General features: G+C 36.7%; 1 protein-coding gene across 6 annotated transcripts in view; it reads left to right on the forward strand.

Moving 5' to 3' along the window:
• The window catches only part of CSNK1G3 (casein kinase 1 gamma 3), a 100,304-nt gene that overhangs the window by 24,432 nt on the left and 57,451 nt on the right, over positions 1 to 18,421 (forward strand). For all 6 annotated transcript variants that reach the window (XM_049649105.1, XM_049649104.1, XM_049649107.1 and 3 more), the window contains exons 2-4: positions 2,319 to 2,746; positions 10,599 to 10,639; positions 15,290 to 15,359. In XM_049649105.1, coding sequence (XP_049505062.1) covers positions 2,569 to 2,746; positions 10,599 to 10,639; positions 15,290 to 15,359 — 289 coding nt within the window. In that variant the 5' untranslated portion in view covers positions 2,319 to 2,568. The remainder of the gene's footprint in view (positions 1 to 2,318; positions 2,747 to 10,598; positions 10,640 to 15,289; positions 15,360 to 18,421) is intronic.

Here is an 18,421-nt window from a genome sequence, read left to right on the forward strand (position 1 = left end):
CAAATAGTATTTTTTAAGGAAATGAATACCATGCATTTCTGATTTCTAGTGCTCTTGATACCTTTTGAAATTTCCACATTTCCTCAATTTGTAGGTTAATGTTTTTCATGGAACTTGGGACAATTTCAACCATTATTTATTAAAATTTTTTTTTTTTTTCTGCCCCATTCTCTCTCTCTTTTTTTTTTTTTTTTTTTAATGTAATAGAACTTTAATGGCTATTTAGTAGTTTTGAAGACCTCTTTTCTAATTTCAGTATCACTCATCTTGGAGTCTCATTCCTTTGACAGCTTGGTTTCCTGACTGTGCAGGAAATCTGTTTATTTGCATCTCTGGTAATTTTTAACTGTGTGCTAGACATTTGATTTCAACTTTGTTAAGAGTCTGGGTCTTTCGTCTCTTTAAGTTTGTTGAGTTTCTGGAATGGAGTTAATTTAATTGGATTATTCTTAATCCTATCTAGGCTTGGTTTTAGGCTTTAGTTGGGCCAGTCTAGGGTAGTTTTGATTCTAAGGTATGGACCTTACTCTTAAGACCTGGCCTTTGTGGTGGGTCAGCTCAGTTCCTGGGACATTACTGAGATTTCTCCCTCATGACTACATAGGAACTTAAAGCTCTCCCAGCACTGTGCAGCCTTTAGTATGTCCATTATTCATTTAACCCCATAGTAGCCATGATCTACTAGATATTCCAGAATATCGCCACCCATATGTGTAGTCTAGTTTTTTGCCCTACCACTACCTACCCCCCAGCACTGTACCACTGCCTCACTTTGTTTACCATGTCCTGCAAATTTCACTTGCTTCAGCAGTGACTCTGATCTGTGATCGCTTTGTACTATCTGTGTTTCACCTGTTCGTGCTGTAGTCACAAAATTATTTCTGGCTAGAGAGCTTGGGTAAAGGTGGGACTGACGTTATGCATTTCCTTCTTCTCAGATATCACAGACCACAGTGCCTATTATCCAGTGCCTGAAAAAGAAGTTTCCTAAGTTTTATCCACTTTTACAGTTATTTACAGTAGGACATAGTTTCAGTATCAGTTATTCTATTATATTTGGAAACAGAGTAAACGGTATGTGTAGAACTTATTTGGTTTTACATATACCAAACAGAGGCTTACAGTTTTATCTGCAAACTGTCAGTATGGCAAATATAATAAGAAAATGTATAAACACATTGGGTGTTAGAACTAGTTGCATATTTGAGGGATTGTTGGAAATTGATCAGAAAATACTGTTTGTTTCAATTTCTGTTATGATTGCATTATGTACTCAGTTTCAGAAATAGGAATAAGACATGATATTGATATTCCTCCTGGTTTCCTTATGTTCTGACGTCAAAGCTTCTTTAGTTGCAGAGTAGGAATCCACTCAAATTGGTCAAACAAAAGTAGGAGGATTGCTTACGCTTGCAGAATTGAGGCATGTTAGATGGGTGAAATTCCTAGGGGAGATGAATGGGGAAGCCTCCTCCAAAAACTTTTTTTTTTTTTGACCTTTACTGTTTTCATGTATATATTAGAAAATTAGAAAACATATCACTCTTCTCTACTTCATGAGGTTGATTCCTGCCAGTATTTCTTAATCTTGTGAAATTACATTTATATTTTAAAGTCTAGTTCAAATGTTCCATAAGAATTAATTGTTTCCTGAGGGTGAGCAATTGCTCCTGCAGTGAGTGGACTTGTGACTCTTGATCTCAGGGTTGTGAGTTCGAGCACCACTTTGGGTGTATAGATTACTTAAAAATAAAATCTTAAAATAAAATTGTTTCCTGTGATGGGTGGCAAGAATATTCTTTGTACTACCACTTCTGAAGTACATTTCTGTATATAGGTAATGGGTAATAAATATTTGAAATAATGAAGATCAAATGAGAATGTGTATTCAGAAAGAACTTGAGATTATTGTGTATGGACATGTGGAAGGACATTTTAAGTAAAGTCTTTCACTCATTTGCAAAATGTATTCTCTTTTTCTGCTTTTAAATGGAAAATCTTATATTGCCTTGCTGGTAAGAATTGAAATGATTTTAAGTTGGGAGGTCTTAAGTTAGTGAATGTATTATATTAGCTTATGAAATAGTACATTTTTATTACATTTTTAATTTTTAATACTTTTTCTTTGGTTTTGTGATCTCTTTGGTATTAAAGTATAGGACAGATAGTAATGGCCACTTTAAGTCTCCTGTGGTTTGATTTAAGTGGGAATCCATAAATTGCAATAATCCATTGCCTAAACTTAATGTTATTAATTTCCCCAGAACACATTCTTTTAATTCTCTAAGTTGACCAATTTTCCTTTCTTAATATTTTAGCTCTCTATCAATATCAGCTTACATCGTTGAAAGGATAATTTGGAAGACATGTTTTGCTGAAAGGACAACTGAGAAAAATTTTACGAATGGGATGAACACGCGCCAGTTAACAGACTACCTACTGCAATTTGAATGTTAACAATTACCCACCTGGTACAGTTAACCTAGTGATGTACCTATTCTCACAATACCCTATTTCAGTGTGCTTGTCTTGATTAAAGAATTCAAAGTGGAGTACCGCAAACTTGATATGGATAATAAAAAGAAAGACAAGGACAAATCAGATGATAGAATGGCACGACCTAGTGGTCGGTCGGGACACAATACTCGAGGAACTGGGTCTTCATCTTCTGGAGTTTTAATGGTTGGACCTAACTTTAGAGTTGGAAAAAAAATTGGATGTGGCAATTTTGGAGAATTACGATTAGGTAAGACTATTTTGTTTATTCCATTATGTTTGAAGCGTTTTTTTAAAAGCTAAAAGTACTTCCTAATGAAAATCGTTTAGTTACTGTTTAGTTGTTTACCTGTGGTAATTTTAAAGAACATAAATATTGGAAATTTCTTATGTACTTGTATTTTTGTTTGTAAGGAATTCCCTACTATAAGAATGTGTATTTACTTGAGATCACCCATCTGGAATATGAGTAAAAAGAAAGTAAATTTCAAGCCCCGACAAGCTGATAAAAAACACCCCATAAGGTGCCATTTGCTGTGTATTTTTAAGAATGATGTTTAGGCTACTTTTTCAGATTTGAAAACATTTAGTTAACTGATCACTTCAGGAGGATATGTATGGCTTAAAATCAAGGTAATATACTGAAACTGCCAAAAAAAACCCCAAAACAGTGAAATTTACATATATCCAGAGTGGCACGAAGAAATCTATATTCTTAATAAGGCACACAAGGTGCTGATTCAGTTTATTTTTTCTAATCAGGCAGGTTTGGTAAACATTGGTCTAATTAAATCTCCTAACTCTACATTAAAGGCAATTGAAACTCGGTGAGGGAAAGTTATCTGCCAGATGTTACACAGCAATTTAATGACATAGTTGGGACTAAAATCTAGGTTTTTAACTCCTACAACAGTAGAGATGTGGCTTTCTTGAGTGAAGAGAAATAAGAAGAGGGTAGCATGGTTATATGGGCGTCAATATTGAGGTACCCTGAGGCTGTGGTCAGTGGACCACTGAGAATGCAAACTTGAGAAGGAAAAAGGAAAAACTTGGCTTCACAATTTTCCTTAGATGCAATCCCACTTAGAAGAAATAAATCCAATTGTGTGTTTATCTATTCGATTAGTTCTCTTCATCTTGTAAAACACCTGAATTTGTAGGTCACCCTTCATTTTAATACTACTTTGTGTTGTTAAGGCACATTAAATCTTTGAATGAAGCAAGCCAGTAAAAGCCAATGACATACTTTGTAAATAGCTGTGATTGACGTGTTTGGCAGACTCTTGCATTTTAGTAGGGACTCAAATGTTTGGAAGGGTGAATGTTTCACAGTTTACTTTTTAGGAGATTGAGCTAGATATTTTAAAATTCTTGACTGTTTCTGATTTTGGAATTAGAAAATCTAGGTTATTTACTTACTAACTCTGAGCTCCATTTATCCATCTATTCAAAGCGTGTTGCCTGTCCATCATGTATGAAGCATGACTAGGCACTGATAATACTGGAAAAATAGAAAAATTGTTCTTGCTATTATGGAAAACATAAGTCATTTAACCACTTGAGGCCTCAAATTCCTCAACTTGAAAATGGAATTCTTCCTGCTTGGGATTCTCTCCTCCTCTCTCTGCCCCCCCCCCCCCCCCAAACATAAATAAATAAACTTAAACAAAAAGGGGCACCTGTGTGGCTTCATCACTTAAGCATGCCACTCTTGATTTCTGCTTACGTCATGATCTCATGGTTTGTAAGATTGAGCTTGCATCCGACTTTATGCTGACAGCAAGGAGCCTGCTTGGGATTCTCTCTCTCTCCCTCTCTCTGTGCCCCTCCCCCGCTCGAGCATGCACATACATGTACTCTCTCTCTCTCAAAAATAAATAAAGAAACTTAAAAAAATGGAATTATTGCTCCTTCTTAGTTGGTTGTGAAGATAAAATTCAGACGATCATGTAAAAGGACCATCAGTATACCTGCATATTTTAGGAAAGCATTGACCTGCATGCTTAAAAGATATTAAAATACTTGTTCTGTTTTAAAATAAAAAATATGGCCTATTGTAGTATATATATATATATATATATATATATGAAGTAGTTTTACAGGTGCACATTATTTTATATGTATGTGTGTACCCTATCTCTCTTTGGGATCTGACTGTTATTACTATAGTGCTTTGGCCATTTTTATTTAAAAGTGATTGCATATAATTTATTTCAAAATAAATACGTATATGTTTACGAACACATCTGTGTGTATGTATGCACGTCTATGTGTGTATAAACACACAGAACAATTCTAGCTGGCCCTTTTAACTGGGGTAATATGAGAAACTATGTGTACCTTATATTGAAACTATATATGCTGCATAGTGAAAAACCAGTAAAATACCCCTTTGTGGTGTGTGAATAATTGGAAACAGGAATAAGATGATTAGTCTGTCCATCCATCCATCCATTTGTCATCTACTTATCTATCTGAATCTCTGTATCTGTCTAGGGTTATTTGTTGTATATTTGTATAAATTGATTTATTTAAATGTGTTCTCTATACTCTATTTTTGTGTTTTATGCATATTTATAAAATAGATAACACCTATACTTAGCTAATTTATTAATTTTATTCCTTCTTACTGACAGGACACTAAATAAAGTGGCATTTTACTCCTTTTTTAAAGGCCCCAAATAATTTCTTTCTATAAAAACAGTTGTTGAAACATGGTTTGTATACCTGGATAAACATGCTGATGTTGAAACCTGGTTTGGATTCTTAAAGTGCTTGCTTTAAAACTACATTAAAGACACATCTTGTGTATTTGATTCCTGGCACTAAAATTTTTGTGATTAGTGTTGGGTGAGAAAGAATATAAGGTATACGTGTTATAGGTAAGGAATTTTCAACACAGATGCTGTTGGCACTTTAGGCTAGGCAGTTCTTTTTTCAGAGAGGACTTTCCCAGATATTCATGTTGTTTACAACTTCCGACTTCTTGGGCACTAAATAAAAGTTGTAACTCCATGCACAACCCCAAATGCCTTCCCCCAGCCATTTAAAAAAAATTTTTTTTTTAAACGTTTACTTATTTTTGAGACAGAGAGAGACAGAGCATGAACGGGGGAGGGTCAGAGAGAGGGAGACACAGAATCTGAAACAGGCTCCAGGCTCTGAGCTGTCAGCCCAGAGCCCGACACGGGGCTTGAACTCACGGACTGTGAGGTCATGACCTGAGCCGAAGTCGGCCGCTTAACTGACTGAGCCACCCAGGCGCCCCCCCCCCCCCCCAGCCATTTTTAAATGCCCCAGGAGGAGACAGTATTAAGCACTATTGAAACTACTCATACAAGTAATGATTTAAAAAAAAAAAAAAGTGGCATAAAACTTTGGCCTTGAGATTTAAAAAAAAAAATAGGTAAACATTGCAAATAATCTAAAATCAAATTTAAGTAATTGAGAGTACATTTTTATTTGTAAGTGAAATGTTCAATGTGTTTTTGTTTTATCTTTATATGTATGGTGGTAAGGCTTGCATTCTGTGCGTTTCTGATCCGTTTCTAGCTTAGACAATCATCAAAAACCCCTAGAAAGTTTCTTTTTAAAAATTTTAAGGCGTTTTTTTTGTTTTGTTTTGTTTTTTTTTTTTTTTTTTTTTGAGAGAGAGAGAGAGAGAGAGAGCGAGCAGGGGAGGGGCAGAGAGAGAGGGAGACACAGAATCCGAAGCAGGCTCCAGGCTCTGAGCTGTCAGCAAAGAGCCCGACGCGGGGCTCAAACCCACGAACCGCGAGACCATGACCTGAGCCGAAGTTGGATGCTCAACTGACTGAGCCACCCAGGCGCCCCTGGAAATGTTTTTGATAGGTACTGAATGAGAACAAACATAGCTAGCTAAAATATAGTGTTTTATTGTATTTATTTGTTTTTTTGTGTATTATATTTTGACCTCTTAAAAAAAAATCTTTCTGACTGGAAAGAGACTACTCCCGCTGGGGCTAGCCAATTCTTAGAGACAGCAAAGGATTCAGCTGGGAGCATGCCTCTGATCTGCAGAGTAACCAATCTGGAGCCATACCTCCTTTGCCTGGCCTGTATATTCCAGCAGGCTGGCTTCTACTTCATTAATCATCCCATGACGAGGTACAAGACAACAAGAGACCCCTCCTATAGCCCAAAGACCACCAGAATTACTCAGACTACTTAATCCTAAACTGTTTGCCCTGCCTTGCCTTGGCTTTCTGTAGAAACTCCAATAAAGGCTTTGGCCTGAGCTTCTCCTCCCTTGTTTCTGTCTTCCACCACTTGACCAAAATAGGATCCTTCTCCTCTAGGACCTGTGAGCATAATAAACTTTGTTTTCCTGAGCCTCTGCTATGTCCCCTCTTGAGGTTGCAACTGACTGACTGTCACCTAAAAGAACACAAAAAAGGGTGCTATAAATTGCTGGATGAGATACCATGTGAGTGTGAAATAAGCGGCTCTAGTTTTTGACATCATTAGGTATATGACAGGAGTTTCAATAACTTTTCTTATTTTTGTCTTCTTTTTTATGTATAGTTCACAGTTCTTGTTGGTTTTTATTTAAGAGTTGTTTTGAAAATTTTGCAGGCCCTACATTCTATATCAAATATGCAGATTTGAGTGCATTCATCATTTTTTTATGCTTACTGATTTTTTACTGTTACTAACTGTAGTGTATTATAAAACTTAATTGAAAAATGTACTAATCAGTAACAGACGGTGATACTCTAAGAGATCCTAGAATATAGAGTGTTAAGCAAAATAGGTTTTTTTGCTTTTGGTTTTTGGTTTTTGTTTCACGTAACACCAGAGGGAGAGCCCTTGGGGCTTTTTTTTTTTTTTTTTTTTTAATGGTAGCACTAGGGTTTATTAAGCTGCACCTTAGTACAGGCATTGGGGCTTGCCCATGGTGCTCTTGATGCGTATAAAGCTGGACAGTCTGCCAATTCTTCTTTAGCAATGACACCAGGAAATTGACAGTTAAGTGGATGTTGTGTACAAGCTCATCATCTGTCATGTTCACGTGGCCAATGGCCACTGCCAGGCAAAGCAACTTCATCTGGAATTTGATCATGGACTTCACCTCATTCACTTCGGCCACCATGTTCTCACTGTGGGTCAGCAAGGAAGGAAACTTGCCAGCCTTATTCAGGCCAGGGCCCAGGCTTTGTGGGGTCTGCTTGATCAGAGATTTGGAAGCCGAAACGGCATCATGGCGGTCAGGGCGCCTCTGCGCCCTCAGTATATGGATTCAGTCTCTGTGTGCAAGGTGATTGCTCCTGTCTTTGTCATCTGCCAGCCAGCCAGCTAGCAAGAGGAAGAAGAAGGATCAGAATGTCAAAAACACTCATTTTTGGAAGTGAGGAGTGACAGACCTATGTCCCCTCATACCCAGAACTTAATCACATGGTCACACCAGGCTGAAAGAGAGGCTGGAAATGTAGTCTCTAGCTGGACAGCCATTTTAAAATGGACTGGTTCTATTATTATAGAATGGAGGGCATGGATACTGGTGGGTAACTAATAGTTCCTGCTATAAACAGATACGTAGTTTTTGTAGAACAGGGTTTTCTATGATAATTACTACCCAAATACTCAAAATTGGTAAAACCATCTTTTCAAGTTCAGTAGAGCAGAAAGCTCTCCTGGAAGTGACCTTTGAAATTGGATTAAAATATCAGTTAATTGGAACTACTTTGCTTGGCGCCTTGTCGTAACTGGATTCCCCTTATACATACATTCCCTCCCTGTCACACATGTAATACACACAAACACATACCTACAAGCAGGTCATTTGTTCATGCCCGAAACAACAAACACTGATTAGAAGCCAAGTGTGTGAGCCTATGCCTATGTTAGGTGATGGGGATGTAACAAAAATGTATTGTTTAACCATTGTTCATGTCTAAAAATATAATCCTCGAAGTTCAACAAAATCTGTAATGTTCAAAAAAAGGATCATGCTTTAAGGATTAAGTGCTTTGTACCATGACCTAAAAGACCTTTGAATGTAAATGCCAATAAAAGCAGTACTTTTAGATGAATTGGTATATTTTGGTTCTGTGGAATCTATATATAACTTAACTTCTTGTCCTGTGAATAATTTTCCCTCTGTACCTGTGACTAAACATCATATAGTTAGGAAAAGATAATAATGTCTTGAGGAAATACAAATTCTGTCTTTGAACTCAAAATGGAATTATTCCTTTGTGAGACACAGTTCCTCAAGATAAAGTTCCTCACCATATCATTAAAGTATTCACTCTCTGCCTACTAGTGCATGTCTGAAATTTCATGTATAGTATATTCTTGAAAGTATACATGAAGGCACATCTAAATGTTGAACTAATTGACTAAAAATATGATAGGTTTCTGGTATGATTGGTTTCATATTTACGGGATCGGCAATTTATATTCATGAGCTATTTAATATATATATTATGTATATTTAAATAATACATACAAATATATATAGTATAATAAATATACTTATCATTTATAATACATTTTTATGTATACAATATATACAAATATATTTGTATTTGTAATACATTTATATTGCTAAACGTTCACCACATTTGGCACTCCTGTTGAGTTCCATCTCTGTGCCAACTGTCATGGGTTATGAGACCTATCTATTAAGTGTTAGTGCGAATGCTTGTTTTTTTTTTTAATCTCTCTTTTTTCCTCATTCATTCTTATAAAATAGGGACGAGATTCAAAAAAGGAGTACGGTATTTGGATGAACAGACACTACTGTATAATGGCGGCGACCTATCAGAGACTGAAATTTTGCCTACAAGTTTTACTGCCGTTCATTAGCTGCTGTAGAAAAGGAAGTTAGGGGTATTATGGTAGAAAATCCCATGTGTCAAAGTTGCTCATTCTTTGTTCAGCAGCCACTGTGACCAGGGCCAGTTACTGTCACAGTTAAAAAAACAAAACAAAAACAATCGTTTTTCTGTTTTTCTCATTATAAAAATAATGAATGCCTATTGAAAAAATACTGGAAATTCAGAAATCACGTGCTATTTTCTTTTTCCTGTGCTTGTGAAGAAACACTTTAATTTAGGTATTAGATTGTCTTTGTATACTTATTGCTTCTAAATTTTTCTGTATTACTTCACTTGGGCTATAGATGCTGACTGACCCAATGGAATTTTCTAGATTATTTTCCATTGGCAATGCCAAAGATTACTGTAGTTCATTTGAATTCTTTACATGTTATAGATACTGAGTTTTTATTTTGGTTTGTCAGTTACCTATTCTTTGTATATGATAAATGTTTTTCAATATACAGATAGAGACGCTTAATATATTTTATGGTTTCCAGTCTGTATAAAATCTTCTTTTTACCTTTTCCCACCTTTTAAAATGCCCATAAAGACTTTCATATATTGGGTGGTAAGCATTTTTTCTTGTTTTATGGTTTATATCTAAGTTTTTAAATGTTCAGCATTTAATATGGGTATAAGGTAGGGTGCTAATAAACCCATTTCCCCCTCAAAGTCATTAGCTAGTTTGTCAGAGCCAATTATTAAATAATATGTTTCTTACTTTATTTCATTTTTAATATATTCCAGAGTTTCCTGTGTGTATAATATATTTACTAGATGGCATATGAGCTCTAATGAGATTACATACCATAATAATGAAGGATTTATTTATTTATTTATTTATTTTTAATAATGAAGGATTTAAAATGAGGCAGTGATTGGGAAAGGAATTTTGTATTCCTGTTTTCATATAGGAGTTCTGGTTTTTAAATGTATTTTCAGCATGTGTTTGACTATTGATTTACTTTCTGAGTTGTGTGCAATATTGCATCAAAATAAGAATCTTCTTATTTTTGTTAAGTGGGCTACCTTATTTAAGTATCACTTTCTACTCTGAATCCAGGTGAAATGCTAAATATGTCCTTGGGTGGATCAATTTAAGATTTCCTTGTCATTGCTTCGATCTCTGGAGCAAAAACCTTTGCTTCATTTAAATGTATTAGTGCTTTCTTTTTTCACCCAGAGTAGAGTTTTACATAATGTACCTTTAAAAATCAGTTATTGATACAATCTGACCTTTCTTCTTTCTTTTTCAAGGGAAAAATTTATATACAAATGAATATGTGGCAATTAAACTGGTAAGTTTGTGTTTCTTTTTTTTCCCTTAATTATTTTCCTGTTTTTCTTTGATGATTAGTTTACATTTTAATTACTTTTTTGGTTTCATATCATTTATAACTTGAGTGTTTATTGGGAAAATGATATGCATAACTGGTTTTTTGTGTGTGTGATTAAGCTCCTAGCATCCACATGACTCTCAAGTATATGATAATGTGTAAAATGTCTGTATTTTCCATGCCGTGAAAACTCAATCCCTTTACTTTGATATCATAGAATTTAATATTTGAGTTTTGGCACAATTTGTAATTTAAAGAAACTGGCCCGTTGGCGTTTTTAATTAGAGAAAAACTAGAAAGCAAAATTTCTCTTAATGATTCAAGTATTTGGACAAATGTGTCCTTAGTATTCTGGATTACCCTCTTTCCTTGGGTGCCTGGGTGCTTCAGTCGGTTAAGCATCCAACTTGGGCTCAGGTCGTGAGTTCGAGCCCTGCATTGGGCTCTCTGCTGAGAGAGAGGTCCCTCTCTGCTGAAGCAGGTCCCTTGTCCCCCTCTCCTGCTGCCTTTCCCCCCCTCAAAAATAAACATAAAAGAAAATTTGACAATGTCCTTCCAGGTAGCTTCCAGTATCTCTTTTTCCGTTGATATTTTGAACATGGTAAAAGTGGCTATTAGTTGACCTTCAGGGGTTCAGAAATTACTGATGTGTGAGGAAGCTAGCAGGGAAAGCAAACTCCCATGGAACCACTCTCAAGTCCTCAGTGTGCCATCTCTGACAGCTGTAAGGCAGCTCTGTTCTGGAAGATTGGAGATCTGGGAACTTTAGAAGACACAACTTTGTTCAGGCACCACTTTTCTCTCCGTCTTGCCAGCCAGGTTTCCCTGAGGCTAAGCCTGGCTTGGTTTTTCCAGTCTGCCTGCCATTGTCAATCTTGCCTCTGCCAAAATAACCACTGTTACTGGGGTAATGTGAGATTAATAAATCAGGAGAGAGAATTAGAAGAAGAGGCTATAGAGAGAAACAGAAAAACTTTGGGGATGAGGTAGAAAACCGTACTACTCAATGTGAAGTGTCTCAGGGAGTGTAGACCAAGTTTCACCGTAACGAATGCTGTGTATTTTCACTGGGAAGTAAAGATGCACAGTAGGTTGTTAGAGCCCCAGGAGAGACTGGCTGGCTGGCTGACATGTAGTTTGGGGCTGGCCTTGACCTAGATGAGTTCACCTTGGTTTAAGGTCTGGCCCTTGGCTTTATGATGGCAAATCTGGTTGGGTCTCTCTTCAGATTGTCCCTGTTAATTAAAGGTAGATGCACAGTAATCATTCAGTTCACACAGTAATCATTCAATTCCCCATTAATCATTCAGTTCACACAATCAGTCAGGCTTTCAGAGATGTAAATACTTGGAAGCGTTAACTTCTAATTTCAAACGAGGTATCTTGCCATTAATGTCCACAATGCCCAACTCAGTATAAACGATATGTTTGCTTTCTGTAGGCTGATCTACAGAGAAAGCAACTTAAAATTACAGGGTTCCCTTCTGAGCGTGAAATCAGAACAAGGGGAGTTAGTCTGTATGAATCAGAATAGGGAGGCCCAGGATGCAGGGACTGGACAGTGTTTGAAAGGGCATTGCTGACTTTCATTTCTTTGGAATTCTTCCTTTTTCCATGTTCTAGGCCACCCGTCTAGGATCTAGACAATGTGTGGTGTTGAGAGTGGGGGTGGCCCGCAAGGATAGGAATGTAGCAACGCCCAGATAACTGCTGCAGCAGCCTGGGGTGAGCCGCTCCGCTCCCTGGGGCCTGTGAACGATGCTCCCTGACGCGCTGAGACACGGAAACCATTGTGTCAAAGCAGGAGCCACTGCTCTAGACTGTCCTTTCCTGGTCTGTTTCGGTCACTAATTGGTGACCCGTGGGTCCTGTTCTGTTCAGATTTGGGGCTTGTTGACGCTGTTGGCACCATTGGGGCCTTAGTAAACAATCAGTCTGTCATCTTCCAGCCTTCTTATGTATACACGCGTGTGTACAACTCTCTTTAGTTTATCTTCGTGCTGTGTCACTCTCCCCTCGTTTCTTTCCTCCTTCCTTTTTTTGTGGACAGTCATTCTCTGGTGTGATGTGCCCCCTTTTAAAGCACAGTGGTCAGCACTACATATAATAATAGTGTTTTTTTGTAAAACTGGCAATTTTGGGGGCTCTTTTTTTCGTATTTTGAAGTATGCTACACAGCATCGTCTTCGCCTCCACTTGATCCAAAAATCTATTTGGTAGAACAGAAAACGTTTCACATGAACGACTGGACCATAGTTTGGTACTTACTTCATTAAATATTTATGTATATAAAATATCCTTCTGTGTTTTATTTGTATATATTGTATCTTTAAAACAGATCCCAGTTTTCTTCAGAAGCTGCTTTAAAAGTAATCACTTGAAAATGTTAAGTTTGGATGCTTTCAATGCTATCTGATTTCTCTAGTTTGGTAGAAATAGGGGCATTTTGATAACAGTGGTGTTGAGAGAGCATAGTCACTGATAACTTCAGCTCTGCTATCTCTTAGAAAGGTTTTTACGTTCATTTAACGTTATGCTAGTTCAGATGGATAGTTAGTTTCAGGGTAAGTTGTTAATTTGACCTCACCTGGCACCCTTATATGTTGTTATTTGCACTTATATAATAACCTGTTGCTAATGAATCATGAAAATGTCAACGTGTGATGAGGTGACTTTTGTTATATGGTGGTATAATAAAATTTTACTGCTGGTAAAGTACTGGAATCAAGCTGAACTGACTCACCTAAATTAGATCTGAGTGTCTGTTTTTCCCAAGGGAGTTTGAGTGATTGAATAAGTTATGTGTTTAATTTCACTGGTGATTGCATACGTGGGCATCTTTCTTTACATTTTATAGTTACATACTTCTGTACAGTTAACTGAAGAATTTATAGTTATGATAGCACTCACTTTGTGGAGGGCACTGTTTTCAGTCATGTATATACATGTGTATACATATATATATAAAATAGGAATAAATATATGCGTATATGTATAATGAAAAAAGATAAAGTTTTATTCCTCTTTTATAGAGGAGGAAACTGAAAAGTACAATAAGGTTGGTAATTGGCCAAAGTCTACTCAGCTAGTAACTAGTGGATTCCGGATTCTGACTCCGGACGCTTTAGTTTTAGTGTCTGTGCTTTTTCGTGTCTGTCCTGCCTCTCAACAGCTAAGCTGTTGGTTTTCTCTTACGACGATCTTTAGGACTATAATTTTTCCCCTGGGATTTTAATCATTCCTGGTCTGAAGTGTTTGTCATGGGTCATAGTTTTCATGACGCTATGTTTTGAGATAGCCTTGTTTTTAGTTATTCTGTTTGGGATCCATATTCCTCCTGAATCTGTGGTTTGTTGTGTTTCATCAGTTCTTGCAGATTCACAGCAATTGTTTCTTCACTTAACTGCCTCTGCTCCCTTGTCTCTCTTCTTTCCTCCTGAGACTCTTATCAAATGTCTGTTAGACCTTTTCATTGTATTGTCCAGATCTCTCATGGTGTGTGTGTGTGTGTGTGTGTGTGTGTGTGTGTGTGTATTTTCCATTTTTCTTCTTTCATATTGCATTCCATATGATTTACATAGATGGATTCTACATCATGTTTTAGTTCTGTAGATGTTTTTCCACGTATCTTCGAGTTTCCTACTTCTCTCTTCTGTTGTATTAATCTGCTGGCAGACTGAGTTTGTTATTTCGGTTATGGAAGCTTTAAAAATATTTTTGAGATTCTGTTGATTTTGTTCAAATCTTGTTACTTTGTTATACTTTTCTATTGGGTCTGGTACAGATTTCCTGTTCCTCTGCTTTGTAGTGTCCTGCAGATGTTTTCATACCTTTATTATTTATTTCTTATGTCTAAAATTTCTGTTGCTTCTGCTTACGTTGTTTCTCTGTGTGTAAAGTCTCAAAAACATTATGTTGAGTGAAAAAAACCAGACACATATAAAACATAATGTCATTTATATCAAATCCAACAACAGACAAAACTCATCCAAAGGTGACAGAAGTCCAAAAGTCATTACGTCTGAGGGAGGGATGATGGGAATGTTCTAGAGGTTTTTTGAGGTGGTGGTTGCAGGAGTATGTATAGTTAACTAAGCTCTCGGACCTAATGCTCACAAATGGTGTGTTTTATTATAAGCTATACCGTAGCTAAAAGAATTAAAAAATATATTGTTGCTCCTGTGGAAAGTTTGATATTTTCACCCTTGTTCTTTCTTACTTGTCTATAGTTCCCTTTAACCCTAAAGCATTACGTGAGAAATACACAGTTCAGAGGTGAATTCCTGGGAACAGGAGAAAGAGTAAGGGCTACCATTTCCCTAGTCGTGAATGTTCAGAGTCTATTTTCCTTTAGGGTCAAAGAGTCAAACATAGATTTCCTTACTGCCTCATCTAATAGCCACTTAACCTTATGTACATGTATGGCATCAATTGATTTTAATTGAATGCAAAGTTCATTTTTATTTGGTTCTAACTTTAGAAAAAGCTGCCTAGTAGAATGTTCAAGTATGTAAGAGTTGGTACCAAGATTTGGAACATTTCGAATAGGGACTTAGTGATCTTTTAGTAACTTAAATATTTTTTTGTTATTTTTGTTGATTTTTTAATTAGGAGCCCATGAAATCCAGAGCACCACAGCTACATTTGGAATACAGATTCTACAAGCAGCTAGGATCTGGAGGTAAAGTCTTACATTAATTTTTAAATTTGTAATAAAATGAGTTGTCATGATTAATAACTCTTTGGTTTCAAAGAATAGTATTTTAAATTTGGTGAAAGTGAATCACTTCTTAAGGCTATGCTTACGAGACACTTCCTTACTAGACTGTTAATGTTCTCTTTTTATTTTACTTACGACATTTTTGGAGCTGACTGTGTTGGTGCTAATATGAATAGAGAACATTGTGAAAAAAATTTGAGAATACAAGCTGCGTATAGCTAATATCCTTAGCCTTTTTGGTGACATTACACTTATTAAAATGGCTTAGCACATAGTGGTAGGCTGAAAAATGGTCCCAGAGAAGAGATCCATATCATAATCCTTGGAACCTGTAAATTCACCTCTGCAGGAATGATGAAGTTAAGGATCTTGTGATGGGTAGATTATTCTGGATTATCTCCATGGCCCTGAACACAGTCATAAATGTCCTTGTGAACGAGAGGCAGAGGGACATTTTACATACATAGAAGAGGAAAAGGCTAAGTGGCTACAGAGGCAGAGATTAGAGTGATAGAGCCATAAGCAGGGAATTCTGGCAGCCACGAAAACCTGGAACAGCCTTCTAGGATTCTCCCTTGAACCTCCAGCGGGGATGCGCCCCTGCTAACACCTGGATTCAACCTGGCGAGACTGATTTCGGATTTCTGGCCTCCAGATCTGTGACCAAATAAATTGCTCTTTTAAGCCACAAGCATGCAGTAATTATATTGGCTGTAGGAAATTAATACAGGTGTATTTTTATAGAAAGTCTAAAATTAGTGAGAATGGATTATTTTTTGCTGTTGGAAAAAAGTAATGAGAAATTTTCCTATAGTATGTTGCATTTCCTTTATGGAGAAGCTTCTCACAGCTATACTTTCTCTGTTCACATCTATTCTGCTAACTATAATGATTTTTGTACGTGTGGTTTCTTACCAGGTAGGGATATTTTGTTGCCCTGGATTTAGTAGAATGTGATTTTTTTTCCCCATGTGTCTTTTTGTACGCACGTGTTTACATTTTAGTTGATAGAGTTGAGCAGTTCTTAACACATTATTCATTTTGCACATTCTTTTTTCCTAAGAGCATACTTTTCAAATGAGTAGTCATTATGGGGACGATGAGTTGACATTTTGTATTAATGTTTTTATCACTATTGGCTTCTTGTAATGCATTTTTAAGTCTGATACAAATAGTCCTCCAGGAGTTATCAAAATTTTCACTGATGACTGAGGGATTTAAAGAATAGGAAGATAAAACTAATTCTAAGTGAAGCTGTACATATTAGTTAGGACTAGCAAGTGTGATAGAAAGCCCTAAGAAGCGAATTGGGGGGTGGGGGGGGGAAAGGCTTTATTGGCTCATATCTTGGAAATTCAGGGAAGGGACCAATACATTAAGACATTATTGTGTCCAGGACTTCAAATACTTTGATCAGGGACATTTGTGAGTTTGTGTCTGTGCTCTGCCTTTTTGTGTGTGTGGAAGCTTCATTTTCTGCTTGGCTCTTTTTATGAGATAGCAGAGGTGATTACCATTAGCCTAACTTAGCAATTATAATAGCATTCCTTTCCTAAGAATTCTAGCAGAAGATTTAGGACTGAATCTGTCTTATTTTGTGTCCTGTGCCCTTCCTCATTCTAATCACTATGAATTTGATTTCCCAGACTTAGATCTTATGCTCATTTCAGGAGCTACCTGAAACTCAGGGACTGAGAATGGGGTGAGGTGGTTGCCGAATGCCAAGCTGAGGTGTTAATCAGAAGGAAGATTGGAGGCTGGGCCAATAAAGACAACAGATCTATCATTACTTAAGTAGTAAAACTATCATTTGGAAAAATAGGATTGAACACTTTAATTAGGTAAGAATGAATAAGTCACTTTAGAGTGCAGGGAGTCATTGAATTGAATACCGAAGGCACCCTTTTATTATTATATTCTTTGCCTTTTTTAACCTTTAGAAATTATGTCAGAGTAGTAATAAAAATGAAACCTATGTCTCTACCACTTGAATGCCAAAGGACTGCAGTGTTCCACAGTGAGCAGGGGCTACCATGTTCCGGACAGTCTGTATATATCAGGGTGTCCCCTGTGCTACATGGCGTAGCATTTACATAGGTTGAAATCTGAGTGGTATTGCATGAAGCTGCCAAATAGGAATATTCTTGAGCGATTTATGTGAATCATGTGAATTTTGGTTCCTAGGTAGTATTTTATGAGCCACGAATTTTAAAAGCATCTTTGAGTACACATGTGAGCTCTGTAGAAAAAAAAAAAGTTTAATTGTTTGGGGAGAGAACCATGATTTTAAAATAGTTTGATTTTGGAATTGATACTTGATTATCTTTTCAGACTCTTCTTAATCAAAAATGAGCCATTCAAAGTAATTTAACTCCCTCATGGTATTTTATTTGAGTAGTAGCTTGATTGTTAGTGTTCTCTTTAAAAAATAGGTTATTAACTCAATATCCAGACTGTTTAAAGAACTCCTAAAACTTGACCACAAGAATACAAACAATCCAGTTCAAAAGTGGGCAAAGGGCTTGAGTAGACATTTCTCCAAAGATACACAGATGGCCAATAAACAGCTGAAAAGATGCTCAGTGTCACTAATCATTAGGGAAACGTAAATCAAAACTACAAAGATAGACCACTCCACACCCATAGAATGGCTCTTACCAAACAAATGAGAAACAAACCAAAGACCGGTAAACAAGTGTTGGTGTGAATGTGGAAACATGAAATCTTCATGTGTTGCCAGTGGGAATGTAAAATGGTACAGCTGCAGACGATATGGAAAATAGTATGACTGGTCCTCAAAAAAAAATTAAGGATAGAATTCCCATCTGATGCAGCAATTCTCCTTCTTGTTATATATGCAAAAGATTGCATGCTAACAGAGATTTGTACCCCTACGTTCGTAGCATTATTCGCGATAGCCAAAGGGCGGAAACAGCCTAAGTGTCCATCACTGGATGAATGAAATGTGGTGTGTTTGGACACATGCTACGAGATAGATGAGCCTTGAGGACATTAGGCTAAAC

Source organism: Panthera uncia (genome assembly GCF_023721935.1).
Source record: "Panthera uncia isolate 11264 chromosome A1 unlocalized genomic scaffold, Puncia_PCG_1.0 HiC_scaffold_17, whole genome shotgun sequence".
Classification (NCBI taxonomy): domain Eukaryota; kingdom Metazoa; phylum Chordata; class Mammalia; order Carnivora; family Felidae; genus Panthera; species Panthera uncia.